The 27,943-nt window shown below is 41.5% G+C and overlaps 1 protein-coding gene and 1 non-coding gene across 2 annotated transcripts in view; both read left to right on the plus strand.

The window, feature by feature from the left end:
- The window catches only part of LOC122433093 (S-adenosyl-L-methionine-dependent tRNA 4-demethylwyosine synthase TYW1), a 140,801-nt gene that overhangs the window by 45,688 nt on the left and 67,170 nt on the right, over positions 1 to 27,943 (plus strand). Inside the window, exons 12-13 of the mRNA XM_043455628.1 lie at positions 14,951 to 15,128; positions 25,807 to 25,942. Coding sequence (XP_043311563.1) covers positions 14,951 to 15,128; positions 25,807 to 25,942 — 314 coding nt within the window. The remainder of the gene's footprint in view (positions 1 to 14,950; positions 15,129 to 25,806; positions 25,943 to 27,943) is intronic.
- TRNAM-CAU lies at positions 14,473 to 14,545 on the plus strand. The gene has a single exon. It is a non-coding gene; the product is annotated as a tRNA-Met (tRNA).

The raw sequence follows: 27,943 nt of genomic DNA on the forward strand, positions 1-27,943 counted from the left end.
GGAAAGCATTTTTTAATAAATGCCATACAAAAAAGGGGGGTTAATTTTAATCAGATTTCCTCCACATGATCCACAGTGATGGATAGAATTCTGCTACTCAGTTCCTAGAATTTCCTGATCTAGCTGTGTCTCATAGTTCAAGGTATTTGACTCTACTGGAGATGGCTGGTTCTTAAGCCTTAGTGTGCATCAGAATTGATCATTAAAATAGAGATTCTCAATCTCCTTCCCCACGGATTGATTCAGAAAGTCTGAGGGAGGGAGCGAGAATGTACATCACTTACACATTTTTTGGTAACCCTGTTGTTGAACTGGGAACTAGACTTTGAGACCCCTCCCTGTAGATAGATGTGGAGGACTTGTATTGGGTTGGCCAAAAAGTTCTTTGGGCTTTCCCATAGCAGCGTAAGGAAAAACCTGAACAAACTTTTTGGCCAACCCAATAAAAGAATGGCTTTTTAAAGACAGTTGCAGGTGATCGTCGGAAATGTGTTAGGTTCCCTGCTAAATGTGCATGCCTCTGTCTCCACCCACCACTTGTCAGTCCTGTCTCCTTTATTCTCCTTTCCTTTCATATACAACAAAAAAAGTAAATTCCAACCAAGGTGGGTTTGGCATCAGCACTCTTGCATCGTAAATGGGAGTCTTTATAAACCCCGGTAATTAGCATTTTGACGATCAGGTAGTTCTTTCATGCAGAGAAGTTGGTTCTGCCAGATCACTGCTTCTTGAGATCACAGTGTTTCTGATGTTTTTCTTCCACCAAGCAGTTCTCCAGGTCTCAGTAGACAGTGCCTGGGTGTCCGACAAATGTAATTCAGTCCTGGCACAGTCTGGAGATAACATCAGACATACAGGTTAGGGGTTCAGTCCTGTGTGCCCCACTTCAGATGCCAGTGGAAAGCCTGGGATGTTACCTGTGTTTCGGATCGACTGTCTGTAAATCAGAAGTTCCCACGACCTCCTCAGATTCTGTTAGTTTATTAGAGTGGCTTGCAGAACAGAGAAGCATCTACTTATGTTTACCAGTTTGCTATAAAGGATATTGTAGAGACCACAGGTGAACAGCCAGATGGAGAAGTATAGGGTCGGTCTGGGAGGGTCCTGAGGCCAGGAGCTTCTGTCCCCATGGAACTGGGGTGCACCACCTTCCTAGCACATGGATACATTCACCAACCCAGAAGCTCATCAAATCTTGTTCAAGAGTTTTTATAGAGCTTAATATATCAGTCCCCCTTCCCCTTCTCACCGGTCCATGGGTGTGATTAAAATTTCTAATCCTTTGAACACTTGGTCTTTATGGTGACCAGCCCCATCCTGAGGCTATTTAGGAGTCCTACCCTATGTCACCCCATTTGCATAAATGTACTTAGGTGTACTTAAAAGGGGCTCCTTGTTTATTTTTTGGCTGTGCTCCCTGACATTTGGGATCTTAGTTCCCTGGCCAGGTGTTGTGTCCCCTGCAGCTGAAGCATGGAGTCAACCCCAGACTGCTAGGGAAGTTCCGAAAGGGATCCTTAGGAATGGCAAAAGGTATTCCCACCACTCAGAAAATCCCAGGGTTTATAGGAGCTTTGTGCCAGGAAGCAGAGCAAAGACCAAATCTATTTCTAATTTTTTACCATGGTATTTCTTAGTACTATTCTGACTTCCTAGGAGAAATTGGGAAAGTAGTGCAAATAGTGATGCAAGAGCAATAATAATTTATAAAAGTAATTTATAAATTTATATTACTCTTTATGAGTTTTCTAAGGGAAATTGCCTTATACATATATGTGTACACATGTATGTGCCAACTTGTACATCTGCAGAGATGCTAATAAATATTTTAATATTTCATCTTGGTTTTTAGTTTCAAGAATTTTTTTTTTGGAAACAAGTTATTTTCTCTTATTTGGAAAAAGCAGTGTCTCTTACCAGCCTTTTGGAAAATTAAATGAAACGGTGTAGTAAAAAACCAGTAAATCTCTACATCAGGAATTTACTAGCTTTTCTTAGACTCTTTGTTGATTTAGTTAATATTATCCATTGTTGATCTTCAAATAAACCTTTAAGCCTTTTAAGTTAATGTCAAGGCAAAGTCTTACTTTCTTTTGGATACTTAGTTACTAGTGAGAGTTCTTCAGAGAAACAGAGTCATCAGGATGCTGTGTGCGTGTGTTTAGAGGGAGAGAGAGAGAGATTGATAGAGGGAGATTGGCTTAAAGAATTGGATCATGGAGTTGTACAGACTTGGTCAATCAAAAAGATAAAAATAATCTGATGGGATAGACGAGCAGGCTGGAGATTTAAGGAAGCACTGCAGTTCAAATCCAGAGGCAGTCTGCTTGCAGAATTCCTTCTTGCTTGGGGGCTGTCAGCCTTTGTTCTTTAAGGCTTTCAGTTGATTTGATGAGGCTCATCTGCATTAGAAAGGGCAGTCTGCTTTACCCAAAGTCCACTGACCTAAATGTTAATATCATCCAGAAGACATCTTAACCATCTAACATCCAGAATAACGTTTGACCAAACTGGGCACCATGGCCCAGCCAAGTTGACACGTAAAATTAGCCATCCTGGATAGTCATATCAGAAGCAGGCAAATACCAGTAATTTTACCTTTTTAGTGTAATCAGTATGTTTTTATTTGGTGCTTAAAGAAGCAGTTGAATCCTTAAATAATGGGGTGATGGCCGAGGATATGTGTTTCCTGGACATCTAGGAAGCTCCCTGAATAAATTGTGTGCCAGGCATTTTGTATGGGCGGAAGCAGCCCCGAGGAGTAGACATGCATTTTTCCATCCTGAGATGTCCCTGATACAGAGTGACAACCTGAGTTTTGATAGTGATTTTTCTGACAGGAGCATTTTTGTAAATGTACTTTAAATGGAAATAAGAGATGAATAAATCATGAGGCCGCCTTTCTTCACGTTAATAACATATGTTAGGTGAGCTTGGTGAGCACGTAGTCTTTGTTGTCTGCTTAGCTTGTTGGAGGGTTTGTCCTGTGCAGAAAGGTGTCCCTGGTTAGTAACCTTGTACTTGCTTTAATCTCAGACGGTTTGTCTTCAGGTACCTGTGGCATAAGAGACAAAAGCGTTTTAAAGTATATATATTGTCTTGCAGGGGAAGGACAGATACAGGATTGTAGGGAGAAAGAACAGAGCTTGTCTGTGAATAAGTGAATCCTGAGTGGGGGTGAGAATGCCTAAGAGGGTGGGGTGACCCCTGAAATACAGCAGCTGCCATTCATTCACCCTTAAAAACAGCTTTTATAGAGTATCTACCTTGCCCTTGTAATTCTCACAAAGGATGCTTTTTGCATACCTTAATTAATTGCCTTGACAAATGTTTCCATGTCAGCAAAACATCTCTTTATTTAATCAACAGTAAATTTTCTTGAAAGGTTTTCAAATTGGAACTGGTTGATGCTTGTACATTGACACTCTTCAGAATGCCGAAAACAGTTTTTCTTTACAGTAGTAGAAAACAAGTGTATTTTTGAAGGTGTGGTGGGCACATGGGCACAGGTCTGCACATGGGCTTAAAGGAGCTCTGATTCATTATATTTTCATTAAGAATGAGAACTCCCTTAGTTTCCAATTTTTTAGATGATGGTGACTATTTGTTAATGCTTCTTACTTCGTTCTGGGCTTAATCAAGACATTACTTTTTTGAAAATCTGTCTCATTGTTTTAATAACTGCAGCAAATCCTACTGTGAGACTATAGTATTAGAAGATATGTTTTCTGTCTTTTGGGATCTTGGCAGAAAGTAACCTGAAATGTAAAAATTAATGGCTGTTTACTGTGGCCATTCAGCTAGGCAGTGAGATTTTCTAACTTCACTCAGTTTTCATCAATGATTATAATCTAAAGTTTTCTTTTTTAATGAACCCGAATTCCTCCTGCAATCAGTGAAATCCCTGTGTTCTGTCTCTCATTCATCCCCAAGTTCAGTTCAGTTCAGTCACTCAGTTGTGTCCGATTCCTTGTGACCCCGTGGACTGTAGCACACCAGGCTTCCCTGTCCGTCACCAACTCCCGGAGCTTACTCAAACTCATGTCCATCAAGTCAGTGATGCCATCCAACCATCTCATCCTCTGTCGCCCCCTTCTCCTCCCACCTTCAATCTTTCCCAGCATCAGGGTCTTTTCAGATGAGTCAGTTCTTCGCATCAGGTGGCCAAAGTATTGGAGCTTCAGCTTCAGCATCAGTCCTTCCAATGAATATTCCAGACTGATTTCCTTTAGGATGGACGGGTTGGATCTCCTTGCAGCCCAAGGGCCTCTCAAGAGTCTTCTCCAACACCACAGTTCAAAAGCATCAATTCTTCGGCGCTCAGCTTTCTTTATAGTCCAACTCTCACAGCCATACGTGACTACTGGAAAAAACCATAGCTTTGACTAGACGGGGACCTTTGTTGGCAAAGTAATGTCCCTGTTTTTTAATATGCTGTCTAGGTTGGTCATAGCTTTTCTTCCAAGGAGCAAGCGTCTTTTAGTTTCATGGCTGCAGTCACCATCTGCAGTGATTTTGGAGCCCCCCAAAATTAAGTCTGTCACTGTTTCCAGTGTTTCCCCATCTATTTGCCATGAAGTGATGGGACCAGATGCAATGATCTTAGTTTTCTGAGTGTTGAGTTTTTTTTTTGTTTTTTTAAAAATTTATTTATTTATTTTTTTATTAGTTGGAGGCTAATTACTTCACAACATTTCAGTGGGTTTTGTCATACATTGATATGAATCAGCCATAGATTTACATGTATTCCCCGAGTGTTGAGTTTTAAGTCAACTTTTTCACTCTCCTCTTTCACTTTTATCAAGAGGCTCTTTAGTTCTTCTTTGCTTTCTGCCATAAGGGTGGTGTCATCTGCATTTCTGAGGTTATTGATATTTCTCCTGGCAATCTTGATTCCAGCTTATGCTTCATCCAGCCCAGCATTTCCCATGATATACTCTGCATATAAGTTAAATAAGCAGGATGACAATATATAGCCTGACGTACTCCTTTCCCAATTTGGAACCAGTGTGTTGTTCCATGTCCAGTTCTAACTGTTACTTCTTGACCTGCATACAGATTTCTTGGGAGGCAGGTAAGGTGGTCGGTATTCCCATCTCTTTCAGAATTTTCCACAGTTTGTTGTGATCCACACAGTCAAAGGCTTTGGCATGGTCAGTAAAGCAAAAGTAGATGTTTTTCTGGAACTCTCTTGCTTTTTTGATGATCCAGCGGATGTTGGCAATTGGATCTCTGGTTCCTCTGCCTTTTCTAAATCCAGCTTGAACATCTTGAAGTTCACAGTTCACGTACTGTTGAAGCCTGGCTTAGAGAATTTTGAGCTAGTGTGGGAGATGAGTGCAATTGTAGTTTGAACATTCTTTGGCATTTCCTTTCTTTGGGATTGGAATGAAAACTGACCTTTTCCAGTTCGGTGGCCACTGCTGAGTTTTCCAAATTTGCTGGCTTATTGAGTTCAGCAATTTCACAGCATCATCTTTTAGGGTTTGGAATAGCTCAACTGGAATTCCATCCCCTCCACTAGCTTTGTTCGTAGTGATGCTTCCTATGGCCCACTTTGCATTCCAGGATATCTGGCTGTAGGTGAGTGATCACACCTAGGTTATCTGGGTCATGAAGATCTTTTTTGTATAGTTCTTCAGTGTATTCTTGCTACTACTTCTTAATATCTTCTGCTTCTGTTAGGTCCATACGATTTCTGTCCTTTATTGTGTGCATCTTTGCATGAAATGTTCCCTTGGAATCTCTAATTTTCTTGAAGAGATCTCTAAGGGTGTAAATATTAATGAAATAGGTGACTGTCCTTTCTGGATAGTCAGTTTCAGAGTGAGGATGGCGAGACTAATGAAGTCACTCTACCTCTTCTGAGCTGAGTTCCGTCCCTGGGTGATGCTCTGACACACGTTCCGGTTCTGGGTGCCAAAGATGCAGGAGTGTCGCTCTAGATTTCATTTCAGCCCCTGGTGAAGGGTCTAGTCTGTCTTCCCCAAACCAGAACTCCTTAGTAGAGACTGGCCTGGAGAAGTGGCTTAATCTCAAATTTAGAATTACTCACAGATGCCCTACAGGAAACTAGTTCTGCTTTCTCTTCTTCCACATCCGTTTTAGAATTTCCCTGTTAAAGCCCTGTTGTTATTACCCCGTGTCCCCTTGTGGCTTACAAAAAAGAAAAACAAAACAAAAAGCCAAAAGTAGAAGTGTGTTTCTGGTTTCTTCAGTTGGAACTTGGGATACATTTTCCTATAGGAAAAAAAGAATTGAATTTGATTAGGTGATACTAAAACGGCCTTGGTGGTGCTATAGTTTAGGTGTGTGCTGTGCTAAGCTGCTTCAGTCGGGTCTGACTTTTGGCGACTCCATGGACTGTAGCCACAGGATTTCTCCAGGCAGGAGTACCGGTGTGGGTTGCCATTGCCACTTTGGGGATCTTCCCGACCCAGGGATGGAACCTGAGTCTCTCACATCTCCTGTGTTGGCAGGTGGGTTCTTTACCACTAGTGCCACCTGGGAAGCTCATAGTTTAGGTATATTACAGATTAATTTGATGTTGGCGGGGCTGGTGGGGGTTTGAATGGTAACTTCATCTCCATTTTAATAGCATCTGGAGGAATATGAATTTCAGATTTGAACAGAAATTTAGGAAACAGGACTCATAATTGGAAGTTACAGGCAATTTTCAAAGGTTTGTAGCTGTTTTCTTCTTAGTTTATTATATTTTTCCACTCCCACCTCTCCTTAGACCTCACTCTTAACTCACTGATGTTTCCCCTCACTCTGCCGTGGAGTCCTTTGTTTCTTTGGGTGCTTTCCCACTGCATGTTGATCACCCACTCCCTCCCCTGGGTCTGGTCCAGTCATTCGATGATCTGATTTTTGTATGGGATGAGGTTGTTGTGGGTATTGTTTTTGCCTCTGAGTTTCCAGCTTTTGGGGCTTCCCTTGTAGCTCAGTCAGTAAAGAATCTGCCTGCAGTGCAGGAGACCTGGATTTGATCCCTGGGTCGGGAAGATCCCCTGGAGAAGGAAATGGCAACCCACTCCAGTATCCTTGCCTGGAAAATCTCATGGACACCGGAGCCTGGTGGGCTGCAGTCCATGGGGTCACAAAGAGTTGGGCACGACTGAGCGACTAACACTTACTAACACTTACTTCCAGCTTTTGGCTCAGTGGCCAGCCTTCAGCACATTTTGAAGACATTCTGATCTTTTCAACGTTTCTTTTTTGTGCTTCTGTTCTCAACCTCAAGGGTAATCATTGTCTGTTCAGTTATTTCATTGATCATTAAAGAGTCTTCTTCCCATGACCTTTGTTAGCTTTCCCCTTTATATGCACAATGTAAAATTAACTTCACACTGATTACAAGTGGGTCAGGATTAAAGTGCATCTCAGCATCTTTTCAAAATGCTCACTGCCCCCCTCTAAATACCACCATGGTAGGGAGACAGAGGCTTCAGAGAATGGGGTTGAGGTTTCTTTTTGTTTTTTTCCTTAGTTAAATTTATGTATTTGTCTATGCTGGGTCTTAGTTGCGGCACACAGGATCTTCGATTTTCATCGTGGCATGTGGATTCTAGTTCCCTGACCCGGGAATGAACCCATGCCCCCTGCCTTGGGAGCGTGGAGTCTTAGCCACTCGACCACCACGGAAGTCTCAGGTTCAGGTTTCTTTCACTCAGTTTCCCATCAGTTCAGCTGAGATCAAGTGAGTGAACACTCTTAGGGAGGAATGTGCTCAGGGCTGAAAGTGCAAAGATGAAGAAGACATCATTTGTTGCTCGGTGTTTTTATCTATCGTTTAATGCAAAAAATAAAGGGTCTCTAATAGGTGGGCCTCAGGAACAAGGTGTGCTAAAGTACACATCCAAAAGGAATGTGGAGGAAGCCAGGAAAAGAATACCACGAGCTAATTGTTTTCTGAAGCTTGTTTATGAAATAAATGTCACAATAGAAGTGGCTGGATCAACGATCTATTGTTTGTGACTTTCAGCCAGGAGGGGTTCTTAGGAAGATCTTTGGCCAGGAATGGTATCATTATTTGAGAAGAAAGAATGTTTATTTCTGATTGGTCCAATCTTTAGAAATAGGAGTACTCATATTTGTCAATTATACCTCAATTAAAAAAAAGACATAAAAAATTATTGAAAGAATAAAGGTTCATTATTAACCAATGCCCCCTCGCCTTCCCCAAAACCCCAAAGAAATAGGAATACTCGGTGTTGAACCTTATGTCATTTTTCTGGGTTATTCAGCTTATTGTACAACCTTAGGATAAAAATTCTGGAATCTTAAGTTTCTGCTTCAGCATCTTTCAGTGATAGAAAGTGCATGCGTGCACGCTCAGTCACTTCAGTCATGTCCAGTTCTTTACGACCCCATGGCCTGCAGCCAGCCAGTCTCCTCTGTCCATGGGGATTTTCTTTTTTTTTTTTTTAGAGTTTTGGCATTTTATTTTTTTATTATTTTTTTATTTTTATTTTTTGACATCTCCATGACTTATTTATTTAATTTATTTATTTATTTCATTTATTTTTATTAGTTGGAGGCCAATTACTTTACAATATTGTAGTGGGTTTTGTCATACATTGACATGAATCAGCCATGGATTTACATGTGTTCCCCATCCCGATCCCCCCTCCCACCTCCCTCTCCACCCGATCCCTCTGGGTCTTCCCAGTGCACCAGGCCTGAGCACTTGTCTCATGCATCCAACCTGGGCTGGTGATCTGTTTCACTATAGATAATATACATGTTTCGATGCTGTTCTCTCGAAACATCCCACCCTCGCCTTCTCCCACAGAGTCCAAAAGTCTGTTCTGTACATCCGTGTCTCTTTTTCTGTTTTGCATATAGGGTTATCATTACCATCTTTCTAAATTCCATATATATGTGTTAGTATGCTGTAATGTTCTTTATCTTTCTGGCTTACTTCACTCTGTATAATGGGCTCCAGTTTCATCCATCTCATTAGAACTGATTCAAATGAATTCTTTTTAATGGCTGAGTAATATTCCATGGTGTATATGTACTACAGCTTCCTTACCCATTCGTCTGCTGATGGGCATCTAGGTTGCTTCCATGTCCTGGCTATTATAAACAGTGCTGTGATGAACATTGGGGTGCATGTGTCTCTTTCAGATCTGATATCCTTGATGTGTATGCCCAGGAGTGGGATTGCTGGGTCATATGGCAGTTCTATTTCCAGTTTTTTAGGAAATCTCCACACTGTTCTCCATAGCGGCTGTCCTAGTTTGCATTCTCCATGGGGATTTTCTAAGCAAGAATACTGGAGTGGGTTGCCATGCCCTCCTCCAGGGGATCTTCCCGACCCAGGGATCGAACCTTCATCTCTTATGTTTCCTGCACTGGCCAGTGGTTCTTTACTGCTAGCACCACATGGAAGCCCAAGGTCTTTACCCCCAGTCTAGAGGCTGAATTAGAGATGTTGTGTTTGGGGGCAAGTAAACCATTTGGGTGCCTGTGGTGTTGAACTCATGGGGTCTGGATTGGCCATTGGCCTCCAATATGAGGCATTGTCTAATATCAAAAGAACTTTAAAAGACGGTCCCTTGCCAGCAAGGTACTTCCTGACTTCAGGGACAGAGCATCCATGAAACCAATCCAGAGAAAGTCTTCCCATTGTCCACACCTTCTTTTTGTACAACCAGAAGACTGGCAGCTGGTGTTTATCTTATCTGTTGAAGGCTCAGGGGTTAACAACTTTATTGAGAAGAGCAATCGTAATCATAAACCTGACTGCATTTGCCTAGCACCATGGCATTAGCCTGCTCATTCCTGCCTTAAATCCTGGTGCTGGCTTCTCTTCCTTACTAATAAAATGTCCTTTGAAGCTTTCTTTGCACCCCAGCATAGGGCACTTTTGACTACATTAAAAACCTGTTCTGGCAGGTATCCTTTCTTCTCAATGATTTTCTTTGCTGGGAATTCCTTTGCTGCCTCTTGGTTGGCAGAAGCTCTCCTCCTGTTATCTTGACATTTTAAAAGTCAGACCTCTTTTTAAAATCATCAAACCATCCTTTGCTGGCATTCCATTCTCCAGCTTTAGATCCTTCACCTTCCTTTTGCTCTAAGTTGTCATATAATGACTTCACCTTTTGAATCATATTCGTCTATAGGTATGTCTTTCTTATAACAATCCTGCCCCACACATAAAAGCTACATTTTCAATACGAGATAAAAAGGCATTTTACAAAAAGCTCAAGGTTTTCACACCTGCTGTAGCTGCAGCAACAGCTTCATGAATTTCCTTTCCTTTTTCTTTTTATACAATGGTCCTTCCACTGAACTCATTTGTCTTGAAGTGGCGGGCAACCGCAGCTGCAGACTTGACTCTCGGTGCATATCAAGCCATTTACGCTTTTGTCACTTTTCTCTGCTTCTTGGGAGCACTTCCAGCATCACATATCATATGGGTCCGTGCTGTTGTTCAAGGTTTATGGTATTGCACTAAACAAGATGAAAACTATGAGAGAACTTAAAACTCAATTTCGTACTGCAGTGAAATTGACTAGAGAGACAACTGCTCAAGTGATGATGAACCTCAGGTGGAGTTTCAGACAGATACTTGCAGCACTTGTGCTCAGTGCTGTAGCAATAGGAGGTGCTAGGAAATTTTTACAGTGTTACAGTCTATACTGCATCTTTACCTTTGTTTACATTTCTGTCAACTGGAAGTGGTGCTATACTGGTCTGTTTGTGTGAGTACATTTTGATACATTTTAACTTAAAAAAAATACATGTATATTTTATGATAGTAAATGATAGAGTTGTATCACATGTATTTTATGCATTCACCATACACCTAAGTTTTTTTAAATTTTTTTGGATATTACTATGTTATGGGGTGTATCTGTGAGACTTTTCAAATTGTCACAAATCTTCAAAAACTTTTATATAAATAGAAATTTCCAAAAATTTTATGTATATATATAAAAGAACTATATATATATATGTATATGTGTATGTAGAAAAAACTACATACACGTGGGCCTGCACTCTTCCAGACCTTGTTGTTCAAAGATCAACTGTATGTTGAATTGAATGGAATTACCATTTTATTTAAAATAGAAAATAATTGAATTTATATTACAATTCATGAAATAATTATCATAATAAAATATTTGCAGCTAAGATTTTTTGAAAATGCTTATGGGCTGGGCTTGGTACCAAACTAGTTATTTCATGTGGCTTATTTCATTGAATTCTCACAACTGTGTGCCTGTGTGTGTGTGTGTGTGAATTCCCCACGTCATACATCAGGGAATAGGTGTCGAGGGGGTGAGTGACTTGCCTCAGGACACAACCCTAGTGGTAGAGCCAGAGTTTGAACCTGGTGCATCTGACTTCCAGTGCATCTGACTGCCTTGCCAGGGCTCAGTCATTCTTCTTTCTGAGTTTTAGGTTAATTTTGCCACTTCAGATGAAATCTGCCCTTCAACTCTTCTCCTAATGGGGAGATTAATGATGTTTCTTTCTTTTTTTTACAAAAAGAAAATTTTATACTTCATGCTGAGTTGTCTTGGCAACACAGAGTGAGTTAAGTATCAAATTTTATTTAAAACCTTGATTCACTTAAGATTTTAGGTTTCAGTAACTTAAAAAATTATCCATCTCCAATACTGACATGAAATACATTCTTAGAATTGCAGTTAGATAGTCATAAAAGAAGATAAACCTGCCACTTTTAGATTGTTCTGATTTTAGCCTGTATTATGTTGATTTTGATGGCTTGGGTGTTTACTTGCATTTGCTTATTTCCAAGTAGATATTGTGTGTGTGTGTGTGTGTGTGTGTGTGTGTAAAATAAAGTCACCTCCTGGAAACTAAAGCACAAGCAAGCAGTGAAAGCTAACTTTATTTTCTCCAGATTTGTTCTTCCTTAAGGTGATAGTGACTGGGATTTAATTATTTTAAGAAACCAGGATAAAGGTGATGATAAAAACACATCCTTAATGAATTTTTTTGTGTGTGTGTGTGTGGTAGGCCGTCTGCTAAAGCCTTTCCATGCATTATCTCATTTAATTCTAAGAAACATTCTTTGGGGTAAATACTTCTTATAGTGAAGAAAACTGCATTTCAGAGATGACTAAGAAATGACTGAGAAGGTGTATGAATATGCTTCTCCCCACTTCCAATCTTGGTGAGGAATATTATACTCTTTAGAAAGAATATATTTTTCAAAAAGTACCTGGAGAAAGTAGTATGGATGCATATACACTAACATATGTAAATAGATAGCCAATGGGAATTTGTTGTATGACTCAGGGAACTCAAACTGGGGCTCTGTCATAACCTAGAGGCGTGGGGATGGACTGGAGCTGGGAGCGAGATTCAAGAGGGAGGGGACATATGTATATCTTAGTCAGTCCTAAAGGAAATCCGTTCTGAATATTCACTGGAAGGACTGATGCTGAAGCTGAAGCTCCAATACTTTGGCCACCTGATGCAAAGAACCGATTTATTAGAGAAGACTGTGGTGCTGGGAAAGATTGAAGGCAGGAGGAGAAGGGACAACAGAGGATGAGATGGATGGCATCACTGACTCAATGGACATGAGTTTAAGCAAGTTCTGGGAGAAGGGAATCCTGGCGTGCTGCAGTCCATGAGGTCGCAAAGAGTCAGACGTGATTGAGTGGTTAATTCATGATGTATGTCAGAAATGAAACCAGTATTGTAAACCAATCGTCAATCAATTAAAAATAAATAAATCTTAAAAAATAAAGAACCTAGAGAGAGCACCAAATCCTAACCATTAGACCACTAAGGAGACATTACCATATGTAAAACAGATATCCAGTGGGAATTTGCTATGTGATGCAGGGAGCTCAAATCCAGTGTTCTGTGACAACCTGGAGGGCTGGGGTGGGTGGGGTGGGAGGTGAGAGGGAAGTTCAGGAAGGAGGAGGGCATATTTATACCTGTGGCTGATTCATGTTGCTGTATGGCAGAAACCAACACAGTATTGTAATTATCCTCCAATGAAAAATAAATAATAATAATTAAAAAGAACCGAGAGATAATGGACAGAAATGTCTGAAGGTTTATTTTTATTGGCCTTCTTATGCTCTTTCCAAGCCTTTCCAACTCAGGTTAGATTGAGGGATGCTAATGAATGCTTTCTATTTATTAAAAATAATTTTTTTTCTTTTTTTTTTTTCCCATGAATGCTTTCTGCGTTTAGTCAAAAGCAGTACGACTTGACCTATGCAGTCCACTCGAGTCACATGGGGGGCATTTAATAAATACCAATGTCTCAAGCTCATCCCCAAAGATCAAGATTTAATTGGCTTGGGATACTGCCTGGATGCTGAGATTTTAAAAAATTCTTTAGGTTATTTCTCAACATCTAACTACAGTGGAAATCCATGGTGTGTGCCAGTGGATCCCTAAGCTTGACTGCACATTGGAATCACCTGGGGAACTTCAAAAACTCCTGATGCCCAGGCCCCTCCCCCAGAGATGGTGATCTTATTGGCCTGGGCTGTGGCCTGGAGTTTGGAACTTTGAAGATAGTCCCAGGTGATTCCAGTGTATTTCTAAGTATGGGGACCGCTGGTTTAATGCAGTGGTTTTCTTTTTTTAAAAAATGGTTTTAAACTGATAGAAATTTAAAAAGAAAAGTTATTTATTTGTTTGCCTGCACTGGGTTTGAGTTGTGGCATGTGGGATCTAGTTCCCGGACCAGGGATGGAACCTGGGCCTCCTGCATTAGGAACGCAGAGTCTTAGCTGCTGGACCAGCAGGGAACTCTCTGTGCAGTGGTTTTTTTACCTTGGCTGCACATTAGAATCACCTGAGAAACTGTTAAAGCTCCCATGACCCTGGCTTGCACCCACTCCAGTTAAATAGAACCTTTGGTGTTGGATCTTGGCGGCTCTAGTTTTCCACACTCTTAATTCAGAATACTTGAGGGATGAAAGGAGGCAGTGATTAGTATAGGAGAGGCTATTCTTGGGCTTCCCTTGTGGTTCTCCCAGTAAAGAATCTGCCTGCAGTGTGGGAGACCTGGGTTGGGAAGATCCCCCGGAGAAGGGAAAGGTTACCCACTCCAATATTCTGGCCTAGAGAATTCCATGGACTATGTACAGTCCATGGGGTCGCAAAGAGTTGGACACGACTGAGCCATTTTCACTTCACTTGCCTTATGTAGCTATACTGAGTTCATTTTCTTAGACCAACATGATGGAATGCAGAGCTAAGCAAATTATGGAAAGTAATGTATTCTGTGTTCCAAATAATTAGCTAATAATACAATATATTTTGCCTGCTTTATTGATGTAGTTTAAATAGTATTAAAACCAAGGATGAGATTGCTGGTTTAATAATTCTAGGTTTTTCCTTTTTTTTTTCTGACTTAATGTGGCTCAGCTGGTAAAGAATCCGTCTGCAATCCGGGAGACCTGGGTTTCATCCCTGGGTTGTGAAGATCCCCTGGAGAAGGGAACTTTTATGTCTGCCTTCTTAGTGCAATAGGCAGTGCATCAGTCTCATAATCTGAAGGTCCTGAGTTTGAACCTCAGAGAGGGCAGATCATTCTTTTCAGGATTCCCTGATGGCTCAGACAGTAAAGAGTCTGCCTGCAATGCGGGAGACCTGGGTTTGATCCCTGGGTCAGGAAGATCCCTCAGAGAAGGAAATGGCAATGCACTCCAGTATTCTTGCCTGGAAAATCCCATGGGTGGAGGAGTCTGGCAGGCTGCGGTCCACAGGGTCACAAAGAGTCGGACGTGACTGAGTGATTTCACTTTCAATAATTTTTAAGGGCCCTCCCCCCCAGCCCTTGTTTTGTATTATTTGGCTGGTATCAAAAATGACTTTTCCCTCTAAAATTAAAGAACCATTAAGAAAAATAAAGATTTTTTAATTATGGAAAATAAAAGTGACATGCTCTATTTGTACCTTATTGAACATGATCCTTTCCACTGTCTTCCAGGAGTGCCAGGCGTCAAAGAAGAACGCTTTGAGGAGGGAATGACAGTAAAGCACTGTGCGTTGTCCCTCGTGGGAGAGCCCATCATGTACCCAGAAATCAACAAGTTTCTGAAGCTGCTTCACGAGTGTAAAATCTCCAGTTTCCTGGTCACAAATGCACAGTTCCCTGCGGAAATCAGGTGAGTGATCTCGCCTCTCAAGATGATGCCTCTTGAATCTGTATTTAACTAAGAAGTAAAACTAACAGGTATTGATTCAGAAAGGATTTACTCATTTCTAACTATGTATAAATGTTGGCTTTGAGGGGTCAGAGCACCTGCTCCTAAACATCGATTCTACTGGGAAAGATGACATTTGTTTAAAGAACAGAGGTAAAAAAAATTGCTGGGGGAGTTAAACAGAGAAGTTTTTCTTTTTTTGTTAGATAGAAGCGGGATAAAAACTTCTCTGAGAAGGCTTATTAAATTTGGGTCTCAAAATATGGCGGTGACAACCTAGAAGGCTGGGAGGGAGGTTCTAGAGGGAGGGGACATGTGGATACCTATGACTGATTCATGTTGATGTATGGCAGAACCCGACACGATATTGTAAGGTAATTGTAGGGAGAGAGCAGTTGGCCAGTGGCGGTGGTCAGGCTGTCTTGCCCCTCCCCTCACGTCCTGCTAGCTGGGCTCATCTGGGGCACTGTGCATGTGCGTGGTGGTGTGGTCCTGTGTGCACACCACCTGAAAAGCTCTCAGAGGCAGAGTAGAGTTGTGCTGAGTTGAGTTGCGGCTGCATCAGCCATGAGCCAGTGAAGCATGTCTGCAGTTTATATGGCTCCTTGCATCTTCTTCCAGCTTCGCTGCTCATACCTTGCCTGCACCGGGTTCAGCAGACAGTGAGATACAGCGAGATAGTAATTATCCTCCAATTTAAAAAGTAAATTTTAACAGTATGGCTGGGATTGGTACTTGGGGAGATAGGAAACTGTAGGTTTTTAATAGCCTTTCCTTTCTCCAGGGGATCTTCCCAACCTAGGGATTGAAGCCAGGTCTCCTGCATTGCAGGCAGATTCTTTACCAGCTGAGCCACCAGGGAAGCCCAGGAATACTGGAGTGGGGAACCTATCCCTTTTCCAGCAGATCTTCCTGACCCAGGAATTAAACCTGGGTCTCCTGCATTGCAGGCGGATTCTTTACCAACTGAGCTACCAGGGAAACCTAATTTAAAAAAACATAATAAAATTTAAAAATATGGCTGGGATTGGTACTTGAGGAGATAGGAAACTGTTGGGTTTTAATAAGAACTACCTGAGAAAGATACAGAATTGGGGTCTTTGGGATACCGCTATGTAAATATAGTTGATTTGGACCACAGAGGGTGCAAAAGAGCCTGGCAACTGGAAACCAACTTGAATAGGTTGGGGTGACGACTTCAAATGCTGTTCTTTAGGAAGATCTTGCTTTCTGCAGAGTAATCTGCCAGCATGTTTGTATAAAGTGGGAGGGCCAGGAAACAGGAAACTGGATAGGAGATGGTAAGGTTTGTTTAAGAGTTGTAAGGATGAAAGGAAGACAGAATGAGCAGTCTTCAAAAAGGTGTCATTGACATTGCACTTGAAAATATGTGGATTATTTTCAGATATCTTTTGATATTGATTTCTAACATAATTCCACAGTGGTAAGAGAACAGAGACTGTGATTTCAATACCTTTAGACCATGAAATTTTTCACCTTGTTTTATGTCCTTGGATATAGTCCAGTGTCTCCTAGTTTATAGTTTATGGGAACTTGAATTTGTATCCTACTGTCATGTGAAAATTGTATAAATCTTAATTATGTTGAGTTGGTTCATGGTGCTTTTTGGATCTACTACATCCTTCTACTTTTCTGTCTATTCATTCTGTTAATTTTTGAGAGTTTGATATTGAAACTCCAGCTAAAAATCTTAATTTTTCTACTTAAAAAAATAATTGTAATATATAGTGGAACTATATGTAACTTTATTCTGTGTTTTCCAAGTCTGCTGTATATGTGTTGTCATACTTTCATAATTTAAAAAATAAAAAAGGAAGAGAAAAAAAATGGTGTCATTGAGGCATGATAGATCGATAAGCTTGGCAAACTGGATGGTTCTGTGAGCCCTGCATAGAAGAGGACTTAGCTGATGACTGGGAAAGTTCCAGCCAGGTTGATTGATAGGATTGTGGGGCCCTGTAACAGCAGAGGGGTCACCCATACTCTGATATCTTTCAAAGAAACTCTTGACTTTGTTAGTTGGTCTTCCCTTGACCTACATACAAGCGTTACATTCAGGCTAGTGGCCTTTTCGGGATACTTAACTTTTCTTTAAGAGGATCTCAGTTTCTCCTCCAGCTCCAATGCATAGGGTTCCTTGCTGAGAGTTCTCCCACAGAAGGGAGTTTTCACAGTGAGTGGTCCTTGAGGATTTATGGAAGATAGGAAAAAAACACCTTAGGCAGATGAGAAAGCTTTATGTTTTTATTTGTCAACATGGCGGCTGATAAAAGTGACCAGAATGTGACACTTAACTTTAGAGCTGTTGGTGATTAATCGACAACAAAAAACCCTTCTCTTGAGAAAAAGTCCTCTTAGTTCCACAAAAGCAAGTGTTTTTATAATAGTATTTTTGATAGGCATTAACTGAGGTACCAGAGCATGTATCAGTTATCTTTTGCTGTAGTCATTTCCCTTGGAACTGAGTCACTCAAACTCGCCACCATTTGTTTGGTTTCCAGGTCAGCGAACACTTTAGGTGGTGGAAAGCTGATGCATCTAGAGAGAGTAGAGACGCCAAGTGCCGTTTCCCCCTCATCTTTTTATCTGGCAGTTTTCTGAGTTGTAATCTTGAAAATAAACTAGTAATAGAAAGTAAAGTGTTTTCCCTGAGCTCTGAGAGCTGTTCTAGCAGATTATCGAACCCGAGGAGGGGGTCATGGGGTGCCCAGATCCACAGGCAGTTGATCAGAAGCACAGGTGGCAACCTGGGACTGTGACTGGTGTCAGAAGTAGGGGCAGCTTGGGACTGAGCCCTGCCCTGGGAGGTCTGTGCTGACTCCAGGGATTTACTGTCAGAATAGAATTGAACACAGGACACCTAGCTGGTGTCTGCAGAGAACTACAGGACTCCTTGGTGTGGAGAGGAACCACACATCTGGTGTCAGAAGTGTTGTGAGTCAAAAACCAGATAAGAGTGTTCTGAAGTGATCTAATGTCGTAAAAACAGCACTTCATACTTGGTTCTTAGCAATTTTTGCCAGGTTGTCTTTCTTTCCAAAGATTTCCAAAAGAAATTTCTTTTATGCAAAATCTCAGGATTTTAAATGTTGGCTCAAAAAAAGAAAAATGTTTCTAAACATGGTGCAGGACAAATAAAACCTACTCCTTATCAATTGCCAGTTTGAGATTTCCAATCTTAAGAACCCTCCAGGCCTTCCAACATAGCTCTGATTTTTTTTTTTTTTTTAATTGAATTCCTGAAAAAGACTGCGTCCCAGTAGGTTCAAGACCATCCTCCTTGTACAGGGTACAAAGTACAGTCTGATTTGCCCTACAGTAGACTACAAACAGTGGCCATAAATTCTCCCTCTCCTTGTATCCATGATCCTTTGTGCTGTAGCTCTGAGTGTCCCCCCATTGACTCCAGGCTCGGCCACGTGACTGGCTTTGGCCAAGGGGAAGTGAGCGAAGGTGACAGAAGCAGAGGCTTGAATGATGTCTGTGCATCGAGGCTTGCCCTTTCTTGCTGCTCTCTGAAACCCTGCCCCCATGTGGCCAACTTCAGACTTGCTGGGGGATAAGAGGCTGCACACACAGAGGCCCCAGCTGTCCCAGCTGAGGCCGTCATAAACCAGCCAGTCCAGCAGCCGTGCCAGCTGAGACTAGCAGAGGCAGCCAAGACGACAGGACCTCGCAGCCCACCCACAGAATTTCAAGCCACGTCTCTTGGGTCTCCTGCATTGGCAGGCAGGTTCTTTACCACTCGGGCCAGCTGGGAAACAGGATCGATTGAAATCACTGTGATCAATCATTGGTGATGAACTCAGTCTCTCATCTAGCTCGTCTCCCTTTCTTAGAGGTTGTGGGTGGGGCTGAAAGTGCCAACCCTCTAATCATCGGGTTGATTCTTTTGGCACCAGCACCTGTCCTGAAGCTGTCCAGGGGCCCACTAAGAGTCACCGCATTAATATAAATTCTTGTTGGGTGGAGAGGGGCTCATTAGAGATAACAAAAGACAATTCTCTCACCTCTGTCACTCAAGAAATACCAAGATTTAGGAGCTCTGTGCCAGGAATTAGGGACAAAGACCAAGTGTCTGTTTCCTACTATCTGACAGTATCACATCAGGGATGGTTATCCGTTCAGTGAAGCCCGTACTTTTCAGTCTGCCGTGCTCTCCACCGCTTGGCTGTCTCTTCAGCCCTGAGGCTGAGCGTCATCTGCTACTTGTCAGAGGAATTGCACTGTTGAATCCCTTACAGCAGAGAAATTTCCGTCAGCATTTCTAACAGGCCTGAAACAACGGAAGGTAGACAGAACACCGCATACCAGAAAAATGGAAGCCTATTGCTTGGGGTAAGGCAAGAATATTCTTGAGTGTTTCACACACAGTCTGAGGTTCGGTGTCCAGAGAACCTCTTTTTCGTTTAGAAGTGGCTTGTTTGACTCGCAACGTATCCTTGGTTCCTGCAGACATGTGAGTTTAGGACTCTTAATTCTGGAGACTGTGTGGTCTATGCTGACATTCAGCCCTGCAGTCAGAAAGGCCCATGGCACCTGGATAATGCTGTCCCACTAGATCACTGCATATCGTTCCTTCTTGTAAACTGTTCTGTGCTAAAGTGTCAAAGACTTCCTTGAGACATCTTGCTCAAAGCAGACCAGTGGTAGAGTAAGGAAGGTGTTGAGGGTGATGTTCCACAACACTGAACCCAGTTTTTTTTTTTTTCCCTTCTGTTTATTTATTTGGCTGCATGGGTCTTACTTGCGGCATGTGGGTTCACAGACTCTCTACTTGCGGTGTGCAGGCTAATTGTGGCACGCAGGCTCCAGAGCACACGGGCTCAGTAGTTGCTTTGTGTGGGCTTCATTGCCCACAGCATGTGGGTTCTTAGTTCCCTGACCAGGAATCAAACCCATGTCCTCTTCATCTCAAGGCAGATTTTTAGCCACTGCACCACAAGGGAAGTCCCCTGAACCTAGTGGGTCCTTTCCTTTGTGGGTGTTTGAGTCCTAAAACTGTCTCCCTCTTTATGAGTGTATTAGAGGGTGTAGAGTCAAGTATACAGCCCTATGTAGACTCCTCGCTCTTAGCTTCATCTTTAGCTCACCTCTACACAATTTTCTTGTCCATTGTTTTTAAGTTTACGTTCAAAATCTTATATTTTTTCTTTTTCGAATTCAAAGCTTACTCACTGCCAGCAGGCTTATTGTAAGAAGACAGAGCTCTGTTCCATTTTTAACTATGACACAATTAACATTTAACTTCCCACACCTCCTCCACCACCACGGAATTTGTCCCTGTGTTTACTTTTGAGCATCTTCATCAAAACTGTGTGTGAGCTTCATTCTGTTTCTTCTGCTTCTTCCACTTGTGCTTCTGTTACTTTGCTTGCTTCGTGTTTTTGCTATTAATAAGAGAGTCACTGTATGTGTTAGAGAAACTCTGTAAATTGGACATCTCTTCACATATTACTTAGTAAACGTTTGAAGAAATGCATGAATTTTAATAAAGTTTTCTTGTGTTTATCAGCTCAAAGTGGCTACAGATAACAGCTGCAATGAAATGAAGATTGGTTATAAATACTACTTGCTCCTTTCCATAGAAGTTTTTTATTTCCTCCTAGCCTGTTTTGTTTGGTTTTTTGTTGTTCAGTCACTAAGTCACGTCTGACTCTTTGTGACCCCATGGACTGAGCCTGCCAGGCTTCCCTGTCTTTCATGATCTTCTGGAGTTTGCTCAAACTCATGTCCAGTGAGTCAGTGATGCCATCCAGCCATCTCATCCTCTGTTGCCCCCTTCTCCTCCTGCCTGCAATCTTTCCCAGCATCAGAGTCTTTTCCAGTGAATCGGCTCTTCCCATCAGGTGGCCAAAGTATTGGAGCTTCAGCTTCAGCACCAGTCCTTCCAATGAAATTCACAGTTGATTTCCTTTAGGATGGACTGGTTTGATCTCCTTACAGTCCAGGAGACTCTCAAGAGTCTTCTCCAGCACCACAGTTCAAAAGCATCAATTTTTCAGTGCTCAGCTTTCTTTATGGTCCAACTCTCACATCCGTACACAACTACTGGAAAAGCCTTAGCTTTGACTATATGGACCTTTGTTGGCAAAGTAATGTTTCTGCCTTTTAATACGCTGTCTAGGTTTGTCATAGCTTTTCTTCTGAGGTGCATCTATTAATGTTGTGGCTTTAGTCACCGTCAGCAGCGATTCTGAAGCCCAGGAAAATAAAATCTGCCACTGTTTTGTTTGTATTAAGTTTAAAATATAGTCGTCTTTTTTGTCTATGAATTGATGGAATACTTTTCAGAACTATGCTTTTCTGGATGAGCTAAAAAGAGAGAGAGAGGCAGCACAGTGAAATGATGAAGAGCTTGGTTGGGCTCTGTCTAGAAGAGATCTGAATTTGAATCTTGACTTGCTTTTTTATTGTCTTTCTGACATGAGGAAGATAACTTCTCCATGTCTAGTTTACTCATCTGTAAAATGATCACAGTAATAACGACCACCTTGTAGTGACATTGTTAGTGCATGATATAATACATGAAAAACACCATTGGAAAGGTAGGCTATGTAGTATCAGTGAGGTGTACTTTAAGGCAAGAACCATTACTTGAGATGAGATGGGGCATTCTTAATAATAAAATATTAAACCCACTAGGAACATAAAGCAATATGTTTGTATATATGTCAGAATCTGTGAACACTCAGTAACATAATCTCAAAATGGACAGAACCCTAAGGAGAAATAGCAAGTTTTTAACATGCTTCTCTCAGATGGATAAAACAAGCAAATCAAAATCAGTAGAAGTAGTGAAGATTTGAACAACTAAATTAACAAATTTAGCCTATATGGCAGAAATAGAGTATTGAAGCTTGAACCTTTGGAATATAAATTCCTCTTAAGAGCACAGAACTTGCTCTCAGAACAGTTAACAAATGGCCATGTGCTGGGCATTACAGCAGGTTTCAAGAAAGTATTGAAATAATTTAGAGCACAGTATCTGAACACAAGGCCATTAAACTATGAATCAGTACTTAAAGATAACTAGAATATTCTAACATGTGTATAACTTAGTACACTTCTCACTTGCTTATGGTCACTTTGGTTTTTTTTTTTTATTAATAGGAGCATCAAAGTTACTACTGAATTCCCTTGATTTCTTGTTGTTCAGTTGCTAAGTCATTTTCAACTCCCTGCAACCCCATGAACTGCTGTACAGGCTTCCCTGTCCTTCACTATTTCCCAAAATTTGCTTAAACTTGGGTCTGTTGAGATGGTGATGCTATCCAATCATCTTATCCTCTGTCACCCTCTTCTCCTCCTGCCTTCAACCTTTCCTAGCATCAGGAAAGGTTCCAATGAATCATCTCTTCACATCAAGTGGCCAAAGTTATTTGAGCTTCAGCATCAGTCTTTCCAGTGAATATTCAGGGTTGATTTCCTTTAGGATTGACTGGTTTGATCCCCTTGATTTCTTACAAATATGAATTTTTCTCCCTTTTTTCCTTTCTGTAGAGATGAATAGGTTCATTTTAGGTAGGACCTTGATATGATTATTGAGATTATTCTGGGTAGAATGAGGCCTGATCTCTAAAGAGAGGAAGAAAGAGAGGATTTTTATTTTCAGTGACTGTGTGTTTCTATATACGATCATTCATAACTCAGGTTTAAAATTAGCAGGATGAAAGATCATAACAATAATCATATCAAGATTCACAGGATATTTTCACTGGGGATTGGGCTCCCGCTTTATATCCTTTTCATTGTATAGTTTTTAATTATTCTCAACAGCATTGTGAGATTCTGAGCCTCAGGAATTATTATGATAGTTTTAAGGATGTGACGGGCTTCCCTGGTGGCTCAGATGGTAAAGCGTCTGTCTGCAATGCTAGAGACCCGGGTTTGATCCCTCAGTCGGGAAGATCCCCTGGAGAAGGAAATGGCAACCCACTCCAGTATTCTTGCCTGGAAAATCCCATGGACAGAGAAGCCTGGTAGGCTACAGTCCATGGGGTCACAAAGAGTCAGACACGACTGAGCAACTTTACTTACTTACTTACTTAAGGATGTGACTAAAACCATCCTATCTCTGTATAGAATGGAGGCAGACAAATGACTGAGCTTGGAGCCTCATTGCCTGTTTTTTCAGGGAACAGAGGCCAATAGCAGGCAGACATAAGACCCCTGAGACTCAGAACATTTCTCCAAGGTCCTTTTACTGCTTTTGAGCCACTCAGGAATGCACTCCACAGCTCCTTAGGACTTTTCCTCTTCTCCATTCTTCCTCTGCTCCTTGGAAAAAAATCTATAAAACTCCTTGATTATAGCATTTCAGACAGTATTGACAAAATTCCTTATTGCTAGTGTCAATGTCCAGGCCTTTTTTTTTTTTTTGGTGAAATGATGGAGGCTTGTAAAACAACTAAGGCCTTTGGAATTTACTGTTCATAATCTAAAAGCAGGTATGGAGGTGTAGTGAAAAGGTCAGGCTGGTTCCCATTTTGCATCAGGTAGCTTTATGACACAAAGTCCTGAGAGTTATTAGATGATGATAGCCTGCAGTATCCATTAAGACGATCTTTTTTAGTTTTGTAAAACACAAAGTCCAGTTAGAGTAGCTTATCTTATTAAAGAGGGCCCCAGCAAAAGGGGTGGTGAGACAAGTTGCTGCCATTATAGTTTGCAGTCGTTTTGCGTTTCCAGTAATTGATGTCCTTTGCTCAGTAGTGACACATTGAACTTTTAAGGATTCCTTTTAGATATCATATCAGCACTGGAGAGGGATTAAAGCAATGAGAGTCTGTCGTGTTTTAATCATTCTTTCCTAGCTTTGATCAAAGCTTCCCCACCTTTAACAACTTTGACTTTAGCCCCTTCTGGTTTTTCCATATGCCACTAAGCCAGATCATTACAAGCATTCGTTTGGCCTCCATTCCTTTAAAAGTTCTGTCAGTTGAAGTCAACAATATCCACTGAAAAGTAGCTTTCAGTGTCTACTGATATGACTGGGTAAAAAGAAAAATAGAGTTCCTGTCCGTCAAGGAAAGTTGTAAGGCCAACCCTGATAGATATAAAAAGCACATAAACCCCTTTGATGGTGAATTTTACGGCATGTGAATTATGTGTCAGTTTTTAAAAGGGCATAGGCTTTGAAACCAGAAAAACGCATAAATAACATTCTCGAGGTAAATATAAGTTATGAAATAGTTATAGGAAATTAATAATGGGAGAATTTAGTCAGGATTATTAAGGGGCAATTTCTTTCTCGAAATTCACTGAAGAGAGTGAATTGTGAGACCCATTGGCAGGGAGAACAGAGAGGCTTTGGAAAAAGTACAATCTGAGCTTTAAACATAACTGGCAGAAACATGGTAGATGATTACTTTGTGAAATGAGCCAGTGAGTTTGAGAAAAGTGGGGAATGAGTGGTACTGACGAATGCAGATTAAGAAGGCAAAGACAGATAAAAATCTGCAACATGTGTTTTTCTTCTGGGTTTTGCTCTTTTGTGAATATGTGGCTGCCCTTCTGCTAGCTCTGTTTTGCTGATGGCCCTCAGAGTAGATCATTGTCCACGCAAGGCTTGACTGTCAACCCACTCCTGCTCTCAGAGGCCTAGGTGAGGCCTTGGTGTGGCCCTGTGCTTCAGAGAAGATTTGTTCTTGTTCCTTAGAAAACCCCATCAGCAAATTGATGATGGGAGTTGGCCCATCAGCACAGACCCGTGGAGAAGTCTTAGCGGCAGAGTTTTTGGAGAAGCTTTGGTCTGAGAGCCCCTTGTAATTGAGCTGAAAGTGCTGGACCTAAAGCTTGATCTTGTTTTATTTTCCACTGAAACACGTGTTTGATGAGAGGCCAGTTTTAAGTAATCAAATGTTTTCAGTTCATAAGGGATGGTGTCCAGTCATTTTAAAAAATAAACAATTGATATTTTATTTTGTTACAATGTCACACACGCTCAGTCCTATCTTGACTGTTTATCACCCTATGGACTTAACTCACCAGGCTTCTCTGTCCATGGGATTTCCCAGGCAAGAAGACTGGAGTAGGTTGCCATTTCCTTCTCCAAGGGATCTTCCCGACCCAGGCATTGAACTTGCATCTCTTGCATCTTCTGCATTGAAAGTGAAAATGAAAGTCCTCAGTTGTGTCTGCCTCTTTGCAACCCTATGGACCATACAGTCCATGGAATTCTCCAGGCCAGAATACTGGAGTGGGTAGCCTTTCCCTACTCCAAGGAATTTTCCCAACCCAGGGATCAAACCCAGGTCTCCCTCAACACATGCGGATTCTTTACCAACTGAGCCACAAGGGAAGCCCAAGAATACTGGCTTGGGTAGCCTGTCCCGTCTCCAGAGGATTTTCCCGACCCAGGAATTGAGCCAGGGTCTCCTGCATTGAGGCAGATTCTTTACCAACTGAGCTATGAGGGAAGTCCACCAGCTGAGCCACCAGTGAAACAAATCATACCTTCAATTTCTGGGAGAAGTAGAAGCCTCTAGACCCAGTGACATATTTAAGCACCACATCTATTACAGATTGTAAGTTTAGCATTGTGAGGAGCCTGACTTATGTGTAATTTTCTTCTGTTGTTGTGTTTGTGTTTTTTTTTTAATTTTTAATTACCAAGGGACCTCAAACCAGTTACCCAGCTCTACGTAAGTGTGGACGCTAGCACCAAAGACAGCCTGAAGAAAATTGACCGCCCACTCTTCAAGGATTTCTGGCAAAGATTCCTCGATAGTTTAAAAGCCTTGGCTGCAAAGGTAAGAGTTATGACATCTTTAAAAAAAAAAATGGAGAGGTTTTTCTTTTCTTTCTAAAAAAGACTAAAATCTACAACTTTTTTTTAGACTGCCACTTTTATTATTCAGTAAATATTTATCGACTTCCTCGTAAGTTTCTAGCACTGTGCCTTATATATGTGTCTTTCACGTAGAGAGAGGGATGCATACCCCCAAAGCTAATTAAACACAGTTAAGCCGCAGTACATAGCAACCCTAGAATATGTTTAAATATGAAATTAGTTTTCCTGAATTTCTAGAACAAAATTATCTACCCAGTAAGGAACTCAGCCCCAAAGCGTCCAAGTCTGATGTCTTTTCCTGCAAACCTTTGCTCCTTCTTAAGTCTCCGTATTCTTTTAGACCTAAAGTACTGGTTCTTCTCCATTGGCCCACTGTCAGTATTTGATATTTTCTGTTAGTTCTACCTTTAAAAAAAATTAATTAAAAAAAAATTTGGGTGTGCTGGGTCTTCGTGTGTGCATGGACTCTCTTAATTGCCGTGTGTGGACTCAGTTGCCCTGAGGCATATGGGATCTTAGTTCCCCTTCCTGGGATCAAACCTGTGTCTTCTTCATTAGAATGCGGATTCTTAACCACTGGACCACCAGGGAAGTCCGTCGCTCTGCCTCTTACTCTCTTGTAGCCATTTTCCCCTTTCTTGTTTTCTTTGCTTCTGCCCAGCAGTCCCTCATGCTCTACCCAGATCTGATATTGATACCCACTGTAGGAGCTTAAAAAATGAGTTTCCTATTCCTAGTGGGATTTGAGAATCTGCATTTTAAACATCTCGGGGGACTTTTGATGTGTAGCCGAAGATGGGAGTTAGTGTCCCAGAAAACCTGCCCTGCCCTCCTTTGCCCTTCCTGCCCCATGGCTGTCTGACTGCAGTGGACATTTCCAGGCTAATCGTTTACCATATTCCCCAGGAATGCTACACATCTCTACTCACCTTACCATTTCCGCAGGTGTGCCCAGCACTTTTTTTGAGAGCCCAGACTGTCCTTTCTTTCCAGTTCTTTGACTTGCAGAAATTCTATGCAACCTTCAGGTCTCAGCTTCCTCACTACCTCTGCTGTGAAGCCTTCTCCAGTTGCAGATAGCTGCCTCGTCTCCCTTCCTGAGTTTCATATCTGTAAATACACTTCATTTCCTCTGTTTTATCCTAGCTTCCCTCCCCCGAACTGGATTCCTTACTCATATCTGAATTTTGTCTAACATAGCACACTTTATGGTATCTGTGTGCTATGCTTAGTCATTCAGTCATGTCTGATTCTTTGTGACCCCATGGACTATAGCCTGTCAGGCTCCTCTGTCCGTGGGGATTCCCCAGGCAAGAATACTGGAGTGGGTTGCCATCCCCTCCTTCAGGGGATCTTCCCAACCCAGGGATTGAACCCAGGTTGCCTGCATTGCAGGCGGATTCTTTATTACCTGAGCCACCAGGATATTTGACAAATGTTTGTTAAAAGAATGAATGAGACTCGCCAGAGCTTTGTAGTGATAAAAGGTACTGTATATAGTTTCTTTTCAGCTGATCACATTCCATACTCGCTCCTATCCGCCCCCACCCAATTCTATGCTTGAGAAATTAAATCAGTGCCTTTTTTGGTGATTAACACTGACATTATGTAAGACATGAAAAATAGGCATTAGTTTCTGATCCATCTTGGATTATTTATAAAACTAGCAAGTCAACATCTGGCTTGGTTGCTAAGTTCTCTTTGGCTGTGGACTTTACTGTCAGGTGTATCCTCTTCGTTTGTTGCTGAGACAGGAGATACAGCACATAAAAATCAGAATGGGTTTAAATGGAAGTAAACAGCAGGGCCTACTGTATAGTGTGAGGAACTACTCAGTATTCTGTAATGGCCTAAATGCAAAAAGAATCTGAAAAAGAGTGGAATATTTATATGCATAACTACCTGAACTACTTTGCTGTACTAACCTGAAACTAACACAGCATTGTAAGTCAACTGTACT

The sequence above is a fragment of the Cervus canadensis genome, chromosome 32, assembly GCF_019320065.1.
Source record: "Cervus canadensis isolate Bull #8, Minnesota chromosome 32, ASM1932006v1, whole genome shotgun sequence".
NCBI classification, from domain to species: domain Eukaryota; kingdom Metazoa; phylum Chordata; class Mammalia; order Artiodactyla; family Cervidae; genus Cervus; species Cervus canadensis.